Source organism: Mustela erminea, chromosome 14 (assembly GCF_009829155.1).
Source record: "Mustela erminea isolate mMusErm1 chromosome 14, mMusErm1.Pri, whole genome shotgun sequence".
In the NCBI taxonomy this organism is placed as follows: Eukaryota; Metazoa; Chordata; class Mammalia; order Carnivora; family Mustelidae; genus Mustela; species Mustela erminea.
The window spans coordinates 37120042-37136634 of NC_045627.1; the positions used below are offsets into that span (position 1 = coordinate 37120042).

Below are 16593 nucleotides of genomic sequence, written 5' to 3' on the forward strand. Positions count from 1 at the left end.
GAGAACCTCCCGTTGACGTAGGTGTTGTCAGTCCTCAGATTCTGCCGGTACCTCTCACAACAACATGCTTCTTTCTCAGACACCAACCTCTGCCTCTCTTCTGGCCCCGGTTATGTGACCAGCTCATCCTAGGTTGTGATATTGCTGAATGTCTGCTCCAAGGAACCCTGGCATTTGCAAGTCAGCTTAGAATGCAGAAGCTGCCTGCATCTAACTAGGGGATCTCAGATGAGAAGCCATCAGGAGAAGGGCCTCCCGCAGTCCTGCGTCATGGCACACGTGGACTGCTATGTGCATCGCGTGCACTGGGGGGAGAGGAGACTGAGCTCTGTGCCTCACCCCCTCTCCCAGTCACAGCGCATTAGTGGGAACAGTATCCTGGAGTCACTAGGTTGGAGGACTTATCTGTAGGAATCCAGTCCCTAACTGCTTGGATGGAAAGTAGCCCAGCACCTCCTAAGCTAGAATTTCTGCCCTCTCCCTCACACAGTAAAAGCGTACAAGCCTCAAAGCGCACAAGCCTCGAGACGGGCTAAGTCTCTAAGAAACTGCAAGACCCTACCGGGATGAGCAGTCTCCCCGCCCTAGGACGCTGTAGGCCAGGATGCAACAACAGCTGCAGACTGCCTTCCTCATCCCAGATGCCACCACGCACAAGTACATGGTACTTGCATACCTTTACCTGTTAGTCATGGTACCCCTTTGGCCACCCCTGCGTCAAGAATCCCTTTCAGGTTTTCAAGGCACAAGTCAGTGAAGCCTTCAGACTCCCCCTTGTCGATCACTTCATGTTCCCTTAACTCATTTCTTGACCCTTGCCTCTAGTGTTGACTTCATCCATCCTGCCCCGTGGTAGTGAACTGCTTCCTGCTTAATTCCGCTACATGAAGACAGAATGGTCTGGTCCTCTGACCCCGGGGCCTTGAACAGAACTTCCCACAGAGTGCTTATTTAAATGCCTGTTGACTCCAATTTGGATTGACCTGTGGAAAGGAAGTTTCTAGAGCCTGAGACCGAGTGAAACACTAGTTTTATTTAAGACATAAAAGCACAGGTGTTTTGTGTTACATATGGTAAGGTTGACTTTAGGGTCCTGGTTTCTGAGATTAAGACTTGGTACCTCTTTGTCACAGCTTCCTGGGAAATGAATTAGAAAGGGAGCAGGATGCAGCCTGGCAAAAAGACCAATACTGTTGCCGGGAAGTCTTCCAGAGAGAGATCAGACTCAATTAGTGTACATATAACAGAGCGCCAAGGATGAAGAGGGGTTTGGGGAAAGGTCGGCGTTGATGCCGGCATCTCGTTCCACAGCAAGGACTCTCCCCTAGCTGGTGGCAGCACAGTCCACTTGGCCCTTCTAGCTGCAGCAACATCTTGGCTCCCTGGATTCCCCTCCCCAGATTCCTGATTCAGTCACTCCCTTCCCCTGAAGAATTCGCAGAGGAAGGGCAGGGCCTAGGTCATGGACACTGCTACTTGTTCGATGAAGCTGGCCAGGTTTATGTCCCGTTCCGAAAGGCCGGCACACTCATGGGTGCTCAAGGTGATATGGACCTGGAACAAAAGCAGAGGTTCGGGCCCAGAGCGGGAGAGGGTCAGGGCTGTGCGGGTCGGCGACACGGAGCGCTCCAGGCCAGGGTGGTAGCTGGTCACCACGCTCTTGCCCGGGGACAGCCTTCCTGACTGTCTCCAGCAACACTGCCAACCCTCCCGCCGTGGCCTGTGGCAGGGGTCGCGTGACCGCCCTCCGACAGCCTGCGGTCCGACCTGTCTGCTGTGCGTGTGTGTTCTCAGCTCCGGTGACTACTTTTTCATCCCTCCACACCACACCTTCAGGAGGATTTGGGCCACAGAGCTATGAGCCGTGAATACGGCCAGTGCCTGCGGCCTAGCCTCTGTGGTTCAGCTTTCCTAATGCCGACTGTGCACCTTAACCGCATGTTCGCTCACGAGTGTTTTAATTTGCACTTTTCTAGTCTGTAGCGAGCCTGACTACCATAGGGGTGACGGTGCTGATTCTAGGTGGGGAGGCCCCTAGGGAAGGCCAGGGAAGGGCCTTCAGAGCTCGGCCGGCCCGGCACAGCAGGCACGCCTCGCTCACCTTGTTGTACACGTTAAACCATTCGGGGTGGTGGTCCAGTTTCTCGGCCTGCAGGGCCACTCTCGTCATGAAGCCAAAAGCCTGCGAAGTGAAGTGAGACCCTGGTGAGCGCTGTGAGAGAGGGCTGCTCGAAGAGTTCCAGGTGTGGAGACCCCCAAGACCCATGCCCCCCACTCCCGTCCCCAAGGACACTCCAGCCCGACAAGGATAGTGGCCGAGGGGCTTAGGTGGCAAGACCTTCAAGGGAAAGAACAAGTTCTGGAGTGTCAGAAACTCTGTCCCACCCGGCGACATACCCGATTGAAATCTTTGAAATGGAACTGCTTGAAGATGGCGTCTCGGCCTTCCAGCTCATTCCACCCCACAGCCCTCAGGTTTGGCAGCAGCTGGTCCCGCTCCTCGGCACTCAGCCTGTGCGCTTTGCCGGCCTAAGACAGGAAATTAGCAGAGGCCCACGGGCATCCAGGACCCAGGAGAGGGCCCCAGTCATGAGGGGACGTTGGCTGACCTCCATGGGGTCTCTGGTGGCGTGGTCTAAAGCAATGGACAGGGAGCCGTTCAGGCGGACACCCTGCTCTGGGGGTGGGGCCCTGGCTCACGCACTGATAGGTTCTTAGATTCTGACACTTTGCTCAGAGAACAGAAAATACTGAGCCTGTGACGCAAGTCACTGGGACTGAGCAACACTCCCCCACCCACCCCTGTCCCCAAAGCCTGACAGAGCACCCCCACCATAGGTCTCATATTAATGAGGGAGTAAAAGCAAAATCAAACCCAGATGCGAATGTGTTACTACACAACTTTTCAGAAAAAGACTACCCATGACTGTCCAACCTTCCTTTTTCTGTTACAGACTGTATCTAGTTCACCCCCAGGTCCGCACAAAGAAACTGAGGCCTAGAAAGAGAACATGACCATGGTTCTCCTCCCCCCACGTCCCCCTCCATCCTCAGAGCACAGACATTGTTCTCACAGGGGTCTGAATCTGCATCCTGGGCCCAGAGAAAAGGAGCAAGTGCTTACAACACCTTCCAGGCGATTCTACCAGAACTGATCCCCACTGGTACTACCTCCCACTGGGTATTCATCCCGCCACCACGCAGCCCCTGAGTACCAGCTGCTAGGCCTGGGGGTTCCGGATTCCCACCTTCTCGTCTACTCCATCAGCCTGGGAAGCCTGAGACAGAGAGCTCATGCCAAATGGAAGTAACTTGGCCAAGGCCGACTGGCAAACCTAGCCCCTTGGCCTATTTGCCTATTGTGCAAAGTGCCCTCCAGGCAGCCAGAGCTGGCACAGTTCAGGGGCTGAGTGGAACCTTCAGAGACAGACGGAAGCAAAGGCCAGTTCCATTCTCTGGGGGGATGGATCCAGGCCTAGGCACGGAAGGGATCCCAGAACTGTGATTCCTCCAGCAGAAACTGTAAGAGTGTTGAAGGAAAAATGAACCCGTAAGGTCTGGGGAGAGAATGTGAGGGAGGCTAATTCAGCTTCACGAGGCAGCCCGCAGCCTGGCAGTCATGGGGGCGTTGGCAGGGCTGGGTCAAGCCCCAGTTCTGGCGTTGGCCAGCAGGATGGTTACCTCCCTTGGCTTGAAAGGTAGAAGGGGCCCAGAACTTCCATTTCAGATCAATGAGAGGAGCCTATGGGACCTATGAGTAAGTCCATCCTTATTAAGGGCCTGCCATCTCGTTTTGTAAAGGGCTTGTTAGGTCCTGCAGGTGTGGGGTCGGCTGTGGGGGTCGCACTAGAAAAGCAGTACAGTCTCCTCTAAGTCAATCTTTCCCTCCCTTCTGAAAACACTTGTTTTCTCTGGACTGATCTGGCTTGGTCTGGTTCCTCAGCTCTGAGAGCTCTGCATCCTGCCCCCAAACCCTGCTCCATTCCAGAGCCGGCCCTTTCTCGGGGGCTGATAAGCCTGGTCATGTATCCAGGCAACTGGATGAATGATGTCAGCCCAGGGATCAGAACCCACTGCTTCGCTCTCTGGCCCAGAAAGAAGTAGGGGGATATAGGGAGCTCCTAGGAGGCACCCCGTGCCCCTTAGTGTCTTCTGGGATTTCATAGCCTGGGGCTGAGAGGACAGGCCCCCCTGAGAGCTGGGGTCAGACTGGGGAAGGGGCACTGTTTGCTTAGTAAATCACAGGCCAGGCCTGGCCAAGCCTTCTGGGGGAGTGTGCGCTCCGGTTACTGATTACCAGCCCTGCCCCGAACGGCAGTCTCTACTGCTCCTCAGGCTTTGGGATCTGAAAGGGGCTGTTTAGTAATGCTCCCAGGTCTACACCCTTCTCCCCAGCCAGGGCTCCACTTCACTGCTAGAGAGAGGGTGGAGGTGATGAAGCAGGACTGACCACAGGGCCCAGGCCCTCCTGGGGGAACACCCTCCCTGGAGGAGGGCTGATCCTGAGCAGTCGGTCCCCACTGCTGGGCGCAGCCTCAAGCGAGGCACCAGGGCCTGGCTACGAGGCCAAGGGGGCAGCGCCGGGTGCGCAGAGGGCCTGGCCAGACCCTGCCGGAAGTGCAAGCCAGAAGGGCGGCGGTAAACAGACTCCTAGCCTCCCTCCTACTCACGTTCTGACACACGGACGCCCCCCACCCCCATGTGGACGAGAACCCGCCACTGAGAGGGGGCAGATATCTACAGGCTCACCAGCTGCCTCCCCCACCCCTGCCCTGGGCCAACCGCCCACGCCCCGCTTGCGAGGCGGCCCGCGGACAAGGGCCTGGGGGCAGGGACAGGCCTCGGCCGCGCCACCGCCCCTCTCCCGCCTCAGCTCGCCTCGCGCGCCACAGGGGGTGCGGGTGGCAGCAGGGCGGAGACCCCGGCTCTCCAAGCCTAGCCCTGGCTCTCCAAGCCTAGCAAGCGGCCGGCGGGCGGGTGTCTCGTAAGGACCGTCCCCCACCCTCGCCGCCGCCGCGATCGGCCCCTTCCTCTCCTCCGCCCTCCCGCGCGCCCGGGCCCCGAGAGCGGCGGCGAGCGAACCCCTCACCATGGCGGGCGCTGCGCAGGTGCGGGAGCGGCGCAGGTGCTGACGGGGCGCAGGTGCGGACTCGGGCGCAGGTGCGGATGCGAGCGAGCAGCAGGTGGCGGCGGCGCGGGCGGACGGCGCGGGGCATTCGGGGACGCGGGCGGGGAGGGGCCGAGAGGACCCGCCCACCGGTAATCGTTAACTCGGCCGCGACCCGCGCACTCGGCCTCTGCCCCCTTCCAGCCCCTTCTTCCGGTCTGCTGTTACCCGGAGCTCAGGGGCTGGGAAGGACTGGCTCCAGGTGCAGCCTTCTGCGTTTGAATCGCTCTCTGCCGCTTACCAGCCGTGTCACCCTGGACGCGAGATTACGCTTTTCTTTTTTAAAGGCAACAGATGGAGGTATTGGCCTAGAAGAAACCGCACAGAACTAAAATGTACTGTATGATGCCTTTTGACGTCTGTTAGCTCTCCTGCGAGCATCACTACAGTCACGCTCATAAACATATCATAGCCAGCGTCCCTACAAGTGTCCTTCTTTCTCCGACAACCACTCATCCGCTTCCGGGCACAATATGTTAGGTTGTATTTCCTAGAATTTTATGTAAATGCAGAGCATGCAGTGTACACTCTTGTGCCTGGCTTCTTAGGACTCAGCGTTGTCACTTTGCGGTTTGCCCCTGTGGCTGCGTGTGTCAATAGTGTCTTCCTTTCTATGGCTAAGTAAAATTTATTTCATAGTTCTACATTGTATGGCTATACCACAATTTGTTGATCTGTTCACTTGTTGATAGGCATTTAGATTGTTTGCAATTCTTCACTATTACAAATAAAGATCCTGTGCGCTTTCCCATCAAGTCAACTTAGATATCTGTTTTCATTTCTCTTGGGTAAAGGTCTAGGAGTGGGATGGCTACCTCATACGGCACATGTGTGTTTATAACTTGTTAGGAAACTGCCAGACGTTCCCAAAGTGGTTGTACTATTTTAGGTGCCTGCCAGCAATGTGTGAGAGTTCCAGTTTCCCTACATCCTCAAAGATGCACCAATTTTTGCTACGGTCAATCTTTTTCATTTCAGTCATTCTCACTGGTGTGTAGCCGTATCTCATTGTGGCTTTCCTTCGAGTTTCCTTAATGGCTAATGATATTGAACACTTTCAGGTGTTTATTTTCACTGGTAAATCTGATAATCGTCTTCGAATTTCCTGCCCTCCATCTCCCCGCCGCTTTTGAGTTGGGTTCTTACTGGCTTTTGAGTTCTTTATTCTGGATATGGGCACTTTACCAGAGACATGGTTTGCCAGTTACTGCTGTGTTTCGCACTGTCTTCCAAAGAGCAGACACCCTTAATTTTGATGAAATCCAATTTATCCGATGTTACTTTTATGGATTAGTGTTTTGGTGTTGCAACTAAAACAATCTTTCCCTACCCTACCGTCATAAAGATTTTTCTGTTATGTTTCCTTTTTGTGACGTTTTTTTCCCTGTGTTTTATAGTTATTGGTTTTCCGTTTAGGTCTATGACCCATTTTGAGTTAATTTTTCCTATGCATTGCATTATGGATCCAAATTCACTTTTTTGCATATGAATATCCAGTTCTTCCTTTCTCCCCTGAAATGCTTTTACACCTTTGTAAAAACTCAGTTGAATGTATATGTGTGGTTTCCTTATAATTGGACATATATGTGTGGACTCTAGCCTGCTCATTGACCTGTTTGTCCCTCTTGATGCTAATGCTGTACATCTTGATTCCTGGAGCCATGTAAGTCTTGGAGTCAGGTAATACAAGTCCTCTAACAGTCAAAAACGTTTTTCCTTCCCATTAACCTTCATCCCTATAGTCCACTTTTACTCCTCTCCTCCCAGTGCGTTATTCTGCAAAATCTAACGTGTTGGTATGTAGTTTTGTTTGTATCTGTTTGGCAACAGGTGCTGTTGTTTCATCTCTGTGCCATTTATTTTTTGTAAATAGATCCATGTGCTGTGTCTCATTCTGTTTCTTTCACCTTTTTTTGCCATTTTTGTATATACACTTCGTGTGTAGCTTCTAACTGCTGCTCCGTGGGGAGCACCCAGCATAAGTTCTCATTCCTCCAGTGGTGGATGCTCGGCTCGCTTCCGACAACCTGCCTCCACCACCACCACCCCCCAGCCTGTGAGTGTGCAACACACGCAGAATATAAATCCAGCAATTCCCTCATGGGTGTGTATCCAAAAATAGTTTCAGACGCTGTGGGCAGGGGCTGCTCTGGTCCTCACATCATGTGCATCATGTAGGGGAGGGTTTCTATTCCCCTGTATTGCTCGCACATACTACTCATCCTTGGCATTATCTTGCTTTTTAATTTTTAACACGTTAATAGGTATAAAATGATAGTGCACTGTTTTTACTTTGTTTTTTCTGATGACTAATGGTTCTGAGCACCTCTTCATCTGCTTGTTAGCATCTGAGGCTTATTGCTTGTAAATTGCCTTTTAATAGTCTTCCCATTTTTTTTTTTAAGTATACAGTGTTCTGTTTTTTTTAAGTTGATTTGCAAGAGTTTATATCTAGACATTAATTGCTTGTCCATTTTCAGTATTGCAAATATCTCCTCCCATTGGTCATCAGTATATTAACTTCTTCCATAGTGTCCTTTGTTGGTAGAAATTTTATATGTTGGTATATGGGACTTATCTCCTTTTTTTTCTTGGCCTTATAACATTGTGCTTTTCAGGATTTATCTGATGACTTTTCTGCCACAATAATAATCTTCCTTTTCTCCTGTTAACTTTATGGTTAGATAAACATAAGACTTAAATGTGAAAGGTCCCCTTTTATATGTAGCGTTCTTAGTGTTCTCCAGTGGACCTTGACTGTCCATCTTCTTGCCTGTGGCTTCCGCTAATCATGCTCCAGCGTGGGGCGGGGGCTCCTTGGCTGTCCAGACTGTCAGATGACTTCAGCCCCAACAGTCCCATGTGAGACCTCAGCAGAGACCAGTCAACCCACGGAACCATGAGAACTAGTAGCACGTTTTAATAATAAGCCACCAGATTTGGGGGGTGGCTTGTCACACAGCAATGGAGAACAGGATTCCCGAACAAAACTCGGTAGCTAGGGACGCCTGGGTGGCTCAGTTGGTTGGACGACTGCCTTCGGCCCAGGTCATGATCCCAGAGTCCCGGGATCGAGTCCCGCATCAGGCTCCCAGCTCCATGGGGAGTCTGCTTTGCTCTCTGACCTTCTCCTTGCTCATGCTCTCTCTCACTGTCTCTCTCTCAAATAAATAAAATCTTTAAAAAAAAAAAAAAAAAAACTCAGTAGCTGGAAGTGAACTGCTGAAAACAAGTTGCCTGGAAGCAGTGGTGGGAAGAAGGTGGAAGGAAGGCTGCAAAGACGGGAAGTTTTGCTTCCACCCCAGATGTAGAAAGCTGCAGAGTGTTGCTCCCACACTAACATGGGGAAGCCTGGATCTACTACAAAATCAGCACTTTTCTTCTGTTCGCCAGGAAGCTGAGCTCACAGGGCAACCAAGGAGCCTGAATTCCAAGGGAGGAACACAGACAGACTCATCTATGTTGGCCCTTGGGGAGGGAGAGGGACACACACAGCCTCCATATACGTGGAGAGGAAGAAATCAGTGAAATCTTTTTTTTTTTTTTTAAGATTTTATTTATTTATTTGAGAGAGAGAAAGAGAGCACAAGAGCAGGGATGAGGGAGGGACAGAGGGAGAGGGCAAAGCAGACTCCCCACTAAGCAGACATCCTGACCCTGGCTCGATCCCAAGACCCCGAGATCATGACCTGAGCTGAAGGCAGGCACCTAACTGACTGAGCCACCCAGGGGTCCCAGAAATCAGCTCAAGTCTTATCAAATAGTTGGGAGCCAGGTGTGTGCTGGCATGCCAGCCTGTGGAGCTGGGGCTGCATAGAGGAACTCTGGCAGGAGCCGGGTGGAGGATGGGAGGAAGATCCAACCAGGAGCAGGGTGGAGGGGATTGGCAGCTGCTGTGGGGAAAGGGCCAACCCCTCCCTCCTCTTACAGACCCTTGTTGCAAAGGAGCAAAAGCCTAAGTCACTAGGAGAGGGGCCACATATCAAGCACGCCCAGGACCCTCGTAAAGACCCACTGTGGCTTCATTTCCAGCAGGAGGAACAACCCTGGTTGCCACACTTCACAGGACACTGTTGGAAATGCAAAATAAGTCAGCCACTTGGGAAAATGCTTTGGCAGTTCTTTATGAAGTTAAACACCCCTTACCTTATAAATCACCAATCCTACTCCAAGAGAAGTGAAAACGTGTCCATGCAAAGACCTCCATACAAATGTGTGCAGCAGCTGTATTTGGAAATAATCCAAGTGTCCATCAGCAGGTGAATGAATAAACACAGGTGGTCCATCCAGACAATGGAATAGTACTCAGCAGGGGAAAGCAGTGGACTGTGGACCCGGTCAGTGTAGTGGGTGAGTCCCAAACACATTATGCTAAGGGACAGCATTTCGGATGTCTACATACCATATTATATGACATATTACATCATTCCATGTATATAACATTCTGAAATCCACACTACTATCGGCAAACATTCCTGATTGACTGCAAGGGGCTGGTGGGGGGACCTGACTACCGAGGGGCACAAGGGAATTTTGGGGGGGGTAATTATAAGATTTTATTATATTATGATCGTGGTGTCCCATGACTAGTTGTTTCTGCCAAGAAGTATGAATATATAAATTATATCTCAATAAACTTGAATTAGAAAAATGAGCCTGGAGTGTGAAATCTCAGGACAATCATTTCCCAGTGATAGTTAATATTGGAGAGATTGTGAGTGGGCTTCTGGTAATGTTTTGTTCCTGAATCCTTGTGTGGGATATGTGGGTATGTCAGTTAGTGAAAATTCTTTAAACTGTACCTCTATGAGTTATGAACTGTTTTATATGTATATGTCAATAAATTTTTTTTAAAGGCACAGTGAATAAATTTTTGGAAAAAAGAGGACTCAGGAACAATTACAAAGACTATCTCTTTAAGTTACCTGGAAGGGAGAGGGGTTATCTAATAAACTTGTGCTGAGCTTTCTAGCTGCCTGTGATAACACCAAGAAAAGTGGGAATGGTGAGCAGATTGGTGGTTTTTGTTTTTGTTTTTTTTTAAGTAATCTCTATATCCACTGTGGGCCTTGAAATCACAACCTTGAGATCAAGAGTTGCATGCTCTATAGACTCAGCCAGCCAGGAACCCTGACCCGTTTTTTGTTTGTTTGTTTGTTTGTTTGTTTTTAAGCAGAATTTATAGGAAACAGAGAGGTCCCAGGACAATCTTTCCGGGTTGCAGAAGATTCTCAAAGTAAGAAATGACTTCACAGTAAAGGTCAATTCAGGGGTGCAGTTGTAAGACTCTTTGTTATGACCTTAGAGAGATTTAAGGCTGTGTGTCATACTTTCAGGTAGACAACATGTCTTCTAGAAGAATCTTTAGGATGTGATTCTTAGACCAATTTTGTCAGACAGGAGGGCTGTTAAAAATCCCAAGGACAGGATCCTGCCCTGCCCTGACTCACAGCCCAAGGCAGAGAGGGGCCTCTCTTGAGATTTGTGGCTGGAATTTTTGTCTAATAGAATAAACCTCCATAAGGTTCATAGGAGCCTCACCAAATTTTTAAGAGAATTGTATTGGTAATAGCACTAACAACTTGGATTGAAAAAGCCAGAGACAATTGAAAAGGCAAAGAGTCAAGTGTACTTCCTGCCTTCTAGGAGTAGAATTCAGACAGAATTCAGACTGTACTTCAAACAGGAGAATTTCTTATCAAGAAGAAAAAGTAAGCCCCATTTCAGAGGCAAGAACTCAGTGCTCTAAGCCAAGAGCTATGAAGATTCACTCCCAGGGGCAGGACTGGGCTATGACCCAGGATCTTACGAGGAGCATGCCCTGCTGGATTTCAGACTTGCTAAGGCCCACTGACTGCCATGTACCTCTTTCTCCTTCCCCTTTTTGAGCAGGAGTGTTTATCCAGCCACCCTATCCCTGCTATTGCATGTTTGGGGAAAGTTTGAAGTAGGGCTATGTTCTGGTGAAAATGCCTTGTCATCTTCCTGTAGGAAGGGTCATGTCCCTTCTAGCCCCTTCTGCCCCAGTGGGGTATGTGTTGATTCATGAGCCATGTTCTCGGGGGATGAAATGTGAACGGATGAATAAACAAGCAGTCTGGGGCCTCATGCTGGTCTGAGCAGCCTCGCTTCTTCATTTCATGCCTCTGTCAGGATGGGGTGGGTTATGTTGCAGTAACAAATAGCCCCCTCCCCAACTCCTTGTGGCTTAATAGAGCCAAAGCTTCCTCCTCTCACAACGTGCCCAGTGCAGGGTGACAGGTGGATTCTACCCATTGTAGTCACATGGAGACCTAGGCCAATGGAGATCTCTTGTGTTCCTTATTTCCACAATCACTAATCACTACAAGGGTGGGATGGGGATAGGATGGGTTAGCTCTGACCCCTCAGTTTCAGCTCACATGGCTGTGCCTAGCTTCGGAGGGAGTGGGGAAATGCAATTCTACTGTATGCCTGGGAAGTGATGCTGGAAGTATCTGATGACTTACATGAAGGACCAGAGTCTACTATCCCCATGATGGAGCACCTAGAGAGGGTGGATGCTGTTCTAGGTGGAAAGGGAGGCTGTCCTTTAGGCTCCATAGCATGGGACCGTGGGTCAGGCATGTTTGAGGCTCCAGGGGCATGGTCTGGCCCCGGGAAACTTCTGAGGCTCCCTAGTTGAGGCCAGAGGTTCATAATGTCTGGATTTGTTTGGGCCATCTTCTGATCTTCCCATTCTACGCAGCCCCAGAATTTCATCCCTCCATGAAAATGACTTAATAGGGGCACTGAGGAGGCTTAGTTGATTAAGCATCTACCTTTGGCTCAGGTCACAGTCCCAGAGTCCTGGGACTGGTCCAGTATTGGGCTTCCTGCTCAGTGGAGAGTCTGCTTCTTCCTCTGCCCCTCCCTCTGTTAGTGCTCTCTCAATCTCTCAAATAAATAAGTAAAAATTTAAAGAGAAATAAAATGACTTATTAATGACCTCTTCCAAGAAGTAGAGGCAGATCCAGAATTTTTGTATAACTTTAATGTGTATGCAATTGGGGAGGCCTTCTTTAAGCAAAATAACACAAATTACAGAAAAAAAAAATCTCTCCACACAAATTTAGGCTCAAATGTGAATATTTATTTAGAAGGAGAAAGGCAGTCACAACAAATTGCAAATTTAAAAGAACTGCCATAAACATCACAGAGTTCATAGAGATAATAGAATATTTTAATTAGGTGGCTGACATGCACCTATAATAGTTTTTATTTCCTACAATTTCTTCTACATTTTGATTGCTTCATATGATGATAGTTCCGTTAGCATTTTTAGAGAGAGAATAGGAAGATAAATTTTGATCATTATGCTAGAAGAAAGACTAATTATTTTGTTCATAATTTAGATGCACAAACTGACCTCACACATATGCAGACTTGCTAGTTGGATCTGACCAACAGTGAAATTCTGATACATTCTATCTGTGCAATACACAAAGAAAAAAAATAACTATTTATAATTGAATATGTTACATTATTGAGAATTTTGCTAACAAGGGAGAAGATGTCTTTTTTTTAAAAAGATTTATTTATTTATTAGAAAGAGAGGAGGGGCAGAGGGAGAGAGAGACTATCAAGCAGACTCCATGCCTAGTGTGGGGCTCGATCTCAGGACCTGGAGATCATGACCTGAGCCAAAATCAAGAGTCAGATGCTTAACCGACTGAGCCACCCAGGTGCCCTGAGATGTCTTTTTTTTTTTTTAACCAGGTGTTGACCAAAATGAAGATTCCTACTTATAAATATTACCCAACTGACAACTGGAAGAATGTTCTAGAGGTTAGATGCTGGCTCTGTACACAAAGAGACTTTTCTCTCCTGCATTACCCATGTGCCCTTTGCTAGGGCCCAAGGGATGCATTCATGTCACTTACAGTGTCTTGCCCTACACCTTCTTGTCACTTACCTGAGGATTCAGCATAGCAGGAGGCGGGAATATTTCTGGAAGACATTCCTACAACCAGAATGGCCAGCAGTAGCTCATCTAGACATGGAAATGACTGAGAATCACATCCATGTACCCTTCCTTCTGAAGCCAAATTAAGCATATCCCCAACTCAGCTTGCCCTTAGCCAGATCCCCAAACCCAACCAGCATCTGGCCGAACACAACCCAGCCTGAGGTGAGCAATCTCAGGACGGTGTTGGAGAGACAGAAGACAAGGGGCTCATCCCATTGTATTTAAAATATCAAAATATCTTTCTTTTGCCAATTTCACAAAAGGATATGAGCAGGCTGCTTCCTGGCTGGGTCCCATTCAGGTGCAGGGCTCTGAGGCTCAGAATCTGTTTGCTCCAGTAAAGCCACCCCTGCCCCGGGCCTTTCCCATGGGCCCCTCCCACTTCCTGACCATGCTTTATTGCATCTGTGTCCTCAGTACATTTCCTTTCCTCCCCTTGCTCTGCAGGATGCAGTATGGCATCTCTGAATTCCCCACGGTGTCTGGCACTCTGCCATCTGCTTAAGATGCTTTCAACAAATGCTTCCCAAATCCACATTCATGTCTGTTTGCTGGTTGGAATGGCTACCGAGCGACATACCAACCGTATTCAAGAAGTAGGATCTACAAGGGACATGGCTCAGACTCACATTTCCCTACCTTTAATTTTTTTTTTTTTTTTTTGCCAGATCCTAGGCTAAGGATCTAAAAAGTTAAAGCAAAAAACACAAAACAAAAAATACACAACCTTGAGGAAAAAATGTTTTAATTCTGTTGTATAAAGAAGTATAACTGACATCCAATGATAACTTAGTTTCAGGTTTACACATTGTGATCAGATAAGTCACACAAACTTTTTTTTTTAATTATGGAAGGAACACATGCTTATAGTAAAAAAAAAAAAACAACAACACACACACACAACAAAAATTAACAAGAAGAGTGTTGACGATATGGCTGGGCATAATAAGGAGAAAGGTAAAAATCACCTTTCCATGCCGCCTTGTGCCCAGTGAGGGTCACCATGTGGAGGCCACCGCAGGAACTGGAGTGACATTTGCTCTGAGATCACACTCCTCCACTGGCCTAAGGGTGGGATCTTAGACAAGTTACTGAACTTTTTGGAGCCTCAGTTTATTGAACTGTACAATGGGAGTAATAATAATAATGATGATGATAATAGCTGCCTTGTAGGGTTTTTTGCAATGACTAAATGAGATAGTCTGTGGCAAGTGCCCAGCACCATGCCTGTGCCCTCGCAACCCCAGGTGAAGGTCACATGCATGGTCAGTCTGCCCGCTGCTCTCTGCTTCCCTCCACCTGAGGGCATTCTCCACCCCTAGAACAAGCTGTCTAGACATTTAGACTGGGAGGGTAATGCCCCACTCTCCACCAGTGAGTACCAGGGCTTTGTGGGTCAAATCCTCTCCCTTGCTCCTTGGGGGAGCAATCCTCATGTGTTCTACATGGTCCCTCAGGGGTCCCTAGCAGGTTCAGCCCATTGCCTGCTCTTCAAAGCCCATGCCCTGGATTTCCTCCGCACCCCCCGCCCACCAACCCACCGGCCTGCAGTCTTTGTTTTTCATATTTCCAGATGGTCCTTTTCTTGTTGATTTATAGGATAATAGTCCCTTATTTATTACAGATGTTGTAAATATTTCTCCGAATCTCGTTTGCTTTTTAGCTTAGTGACACAGCAAAATGTTAAATTTTGCGGGGAGGTGTTAAGGAGGGGGCGAGGGGAGGAGCAGAATCTTCAGCAGACTCCATTCCCAGCACAGACCTTGACGCAGGGCTCAATCTCACAATCCCGAGACCATGACCTGAGGGGAAGTCAAGGGTCAGATGCTTCACAGACTGAGCCATCCAGGCACCCTGAAATGTTAAATTTTTAGACAGTTTTTCCTTTGTGACTTCTGGATTTCAGGTCTAGCTTAGAAAGGACTTCCTCATACTGAGAATGAACAAATACTGGACAGCTGGTAAAAAGTGCTCAGATTATCAATCTCTCTGGAATTTTCTTTTGGGCATGATGTCAGATATACTAATACAACAACAACAACAAAAAAAACTGGAGAACAATACTTACTGTTCTGTTTCCAAGTGGATAAGGGAAAATCCCACACTATTTGTCCATATCTCAACTGGCCCATCTTGCTCCCTTCCAATCTGAATTCTGCTCTTACATTTTGCCCAGTTCCCATGATCCCCATAGTGCGGCTTCTGAGTCTTCGTTCTGTTCCTTTGATGCATCAACTCCTCTCTGTTGTAATTACTCTGGCTTTACAACGTGTTTTCGTATCTGGAAGGTCAACTCTCATCTCATTTTTCTTCTTTTTTCAAAAGGTTCTTGGTGATGCTTACTTGTTTACTCTCTCAGATGAGCTTAAAAACGAGCCTGTGAAGTTCTTATAAAAATCCCTTTCAGGTTCTGATTGGAAATGCATTGAATTTATAGATTTAATTTGGAAAGAATTGACATCTTCATATTGTCGAGTCTTCCCATCTGGAGCATATGATATATCTCTCCATTTATTCAGCCTTCTTTATGTCTTCAGTAAAGTTTTATTGTGTTCCCTGTGTAGGACTTGGACATTTCTCATTAAGTTTACTCTTAGATATTTTATAGTCTCGGTTGGCCATTGTGCATGGGATATTTTTCCCATTACATTTCTAATTGGCTATTGTTGGGTGGGCAGGTGGGGTGTGAATTTTTGATGGTACCTTGTCTGCAGTCCCACCGCTGCTCTATGGAGTTCTAATGTTTTCCTGTGGGTTAGCCGAACTCTAAACCAGCCGTGCCTGTCCCACAGGGGACAAGGGCTTCCTCCCTCAAGAGCAGAGGGCTCTGTTGTACCTGGCTGGCAGCAGCTAAATGCTGACCCGGTTAGGGCTGCTGTAAGGGACAGCTGCATGGGACAGAGCTCTCCACCTCCCACCCTAGATCCCTTCCAGTTGTGAGCTTCCCTGAGTTCGTGATTCTGGTCATCGTGTCTCTTTTCAGCCATCTTCCTGAGCACAGGATCATCAAGGACGAGGTACCTTCCCTCCTGTCTTCCTTTCCTTCTTCTTCTGTTATTATTGGATTTCTACATGCTGAGCTCTGCAACAAGGGGCGGGAGGGAGGGGAAAGGGATATTGAGATGATAGTTGAAGATATAAATGCTTCCCACCCTTGGGATGCAATATTTTATCCCTTAAAATATTCTTCAATTAGTGCATGGTAGAGACCCACACCCCCAAATGGCTCAAAGTGCAAAGTATATTCCGGGGGCTCCTCCTCCACCGCATGCCCCTAGGCATGTCCCTAGCCCCAAGCGCGAACCCCAGGAAAGCTTCCTCCCAAAGGAAAGCTTCTATTCCCGGGGAGCAGTCTTGCTTTTCCAAGTTGCTTGCCTCTACGTTTGCCACAGAGGGCGCTGCTGTCCAGCCCTGGGCCCCTGCTCTGCTGCTGATCCAT

At 48.6% G+C, this 16593-nt stretch overlaps 1 protein-coding gene across 2 annotated transcripts; it reads right to left on the reverse strand.

Annotated features, from left to right (window-relative positions):
- Positions 1-1013: 1013 nt before the first annotated feature.
- On the reverse strand, positions 1014-5375 carry PCBD1 (pterin-4 alpha-carbinolamine dehydratase 1). 2 transcript variants are annotated; one of them, XM_032312048.1, is made up of 4 exons: positions 5090-5375; positions 2398-2529; positions 2102-2182; positions 1014-1554 (listed from the first exon to the last, which is right to left on the reverse strand). In XM_032312048.1, the coding sequence occupies exons 1-4, from the start codon at positions 5090-5092 to the stop codon at positions 1456-1458; spliced, it is 315 nt and encodes a 104-aa protein (XP_032167939.1). In that variant the 5' UTR covers positions 5093-5375; the 3' UTR covers positions 1014-1455. The 2 variants fall into 2 exon arrangements, with proteins under 2 accessions (XP_032167939.1, XP_032167940.1); XM_032312049.1 differs by lacking the exon at positions 5090-5375 and adding an exon at positions 4671-4751.
- Between the last annotated feature and the right edge of the window lie 11218 nt (positions 5376-16593).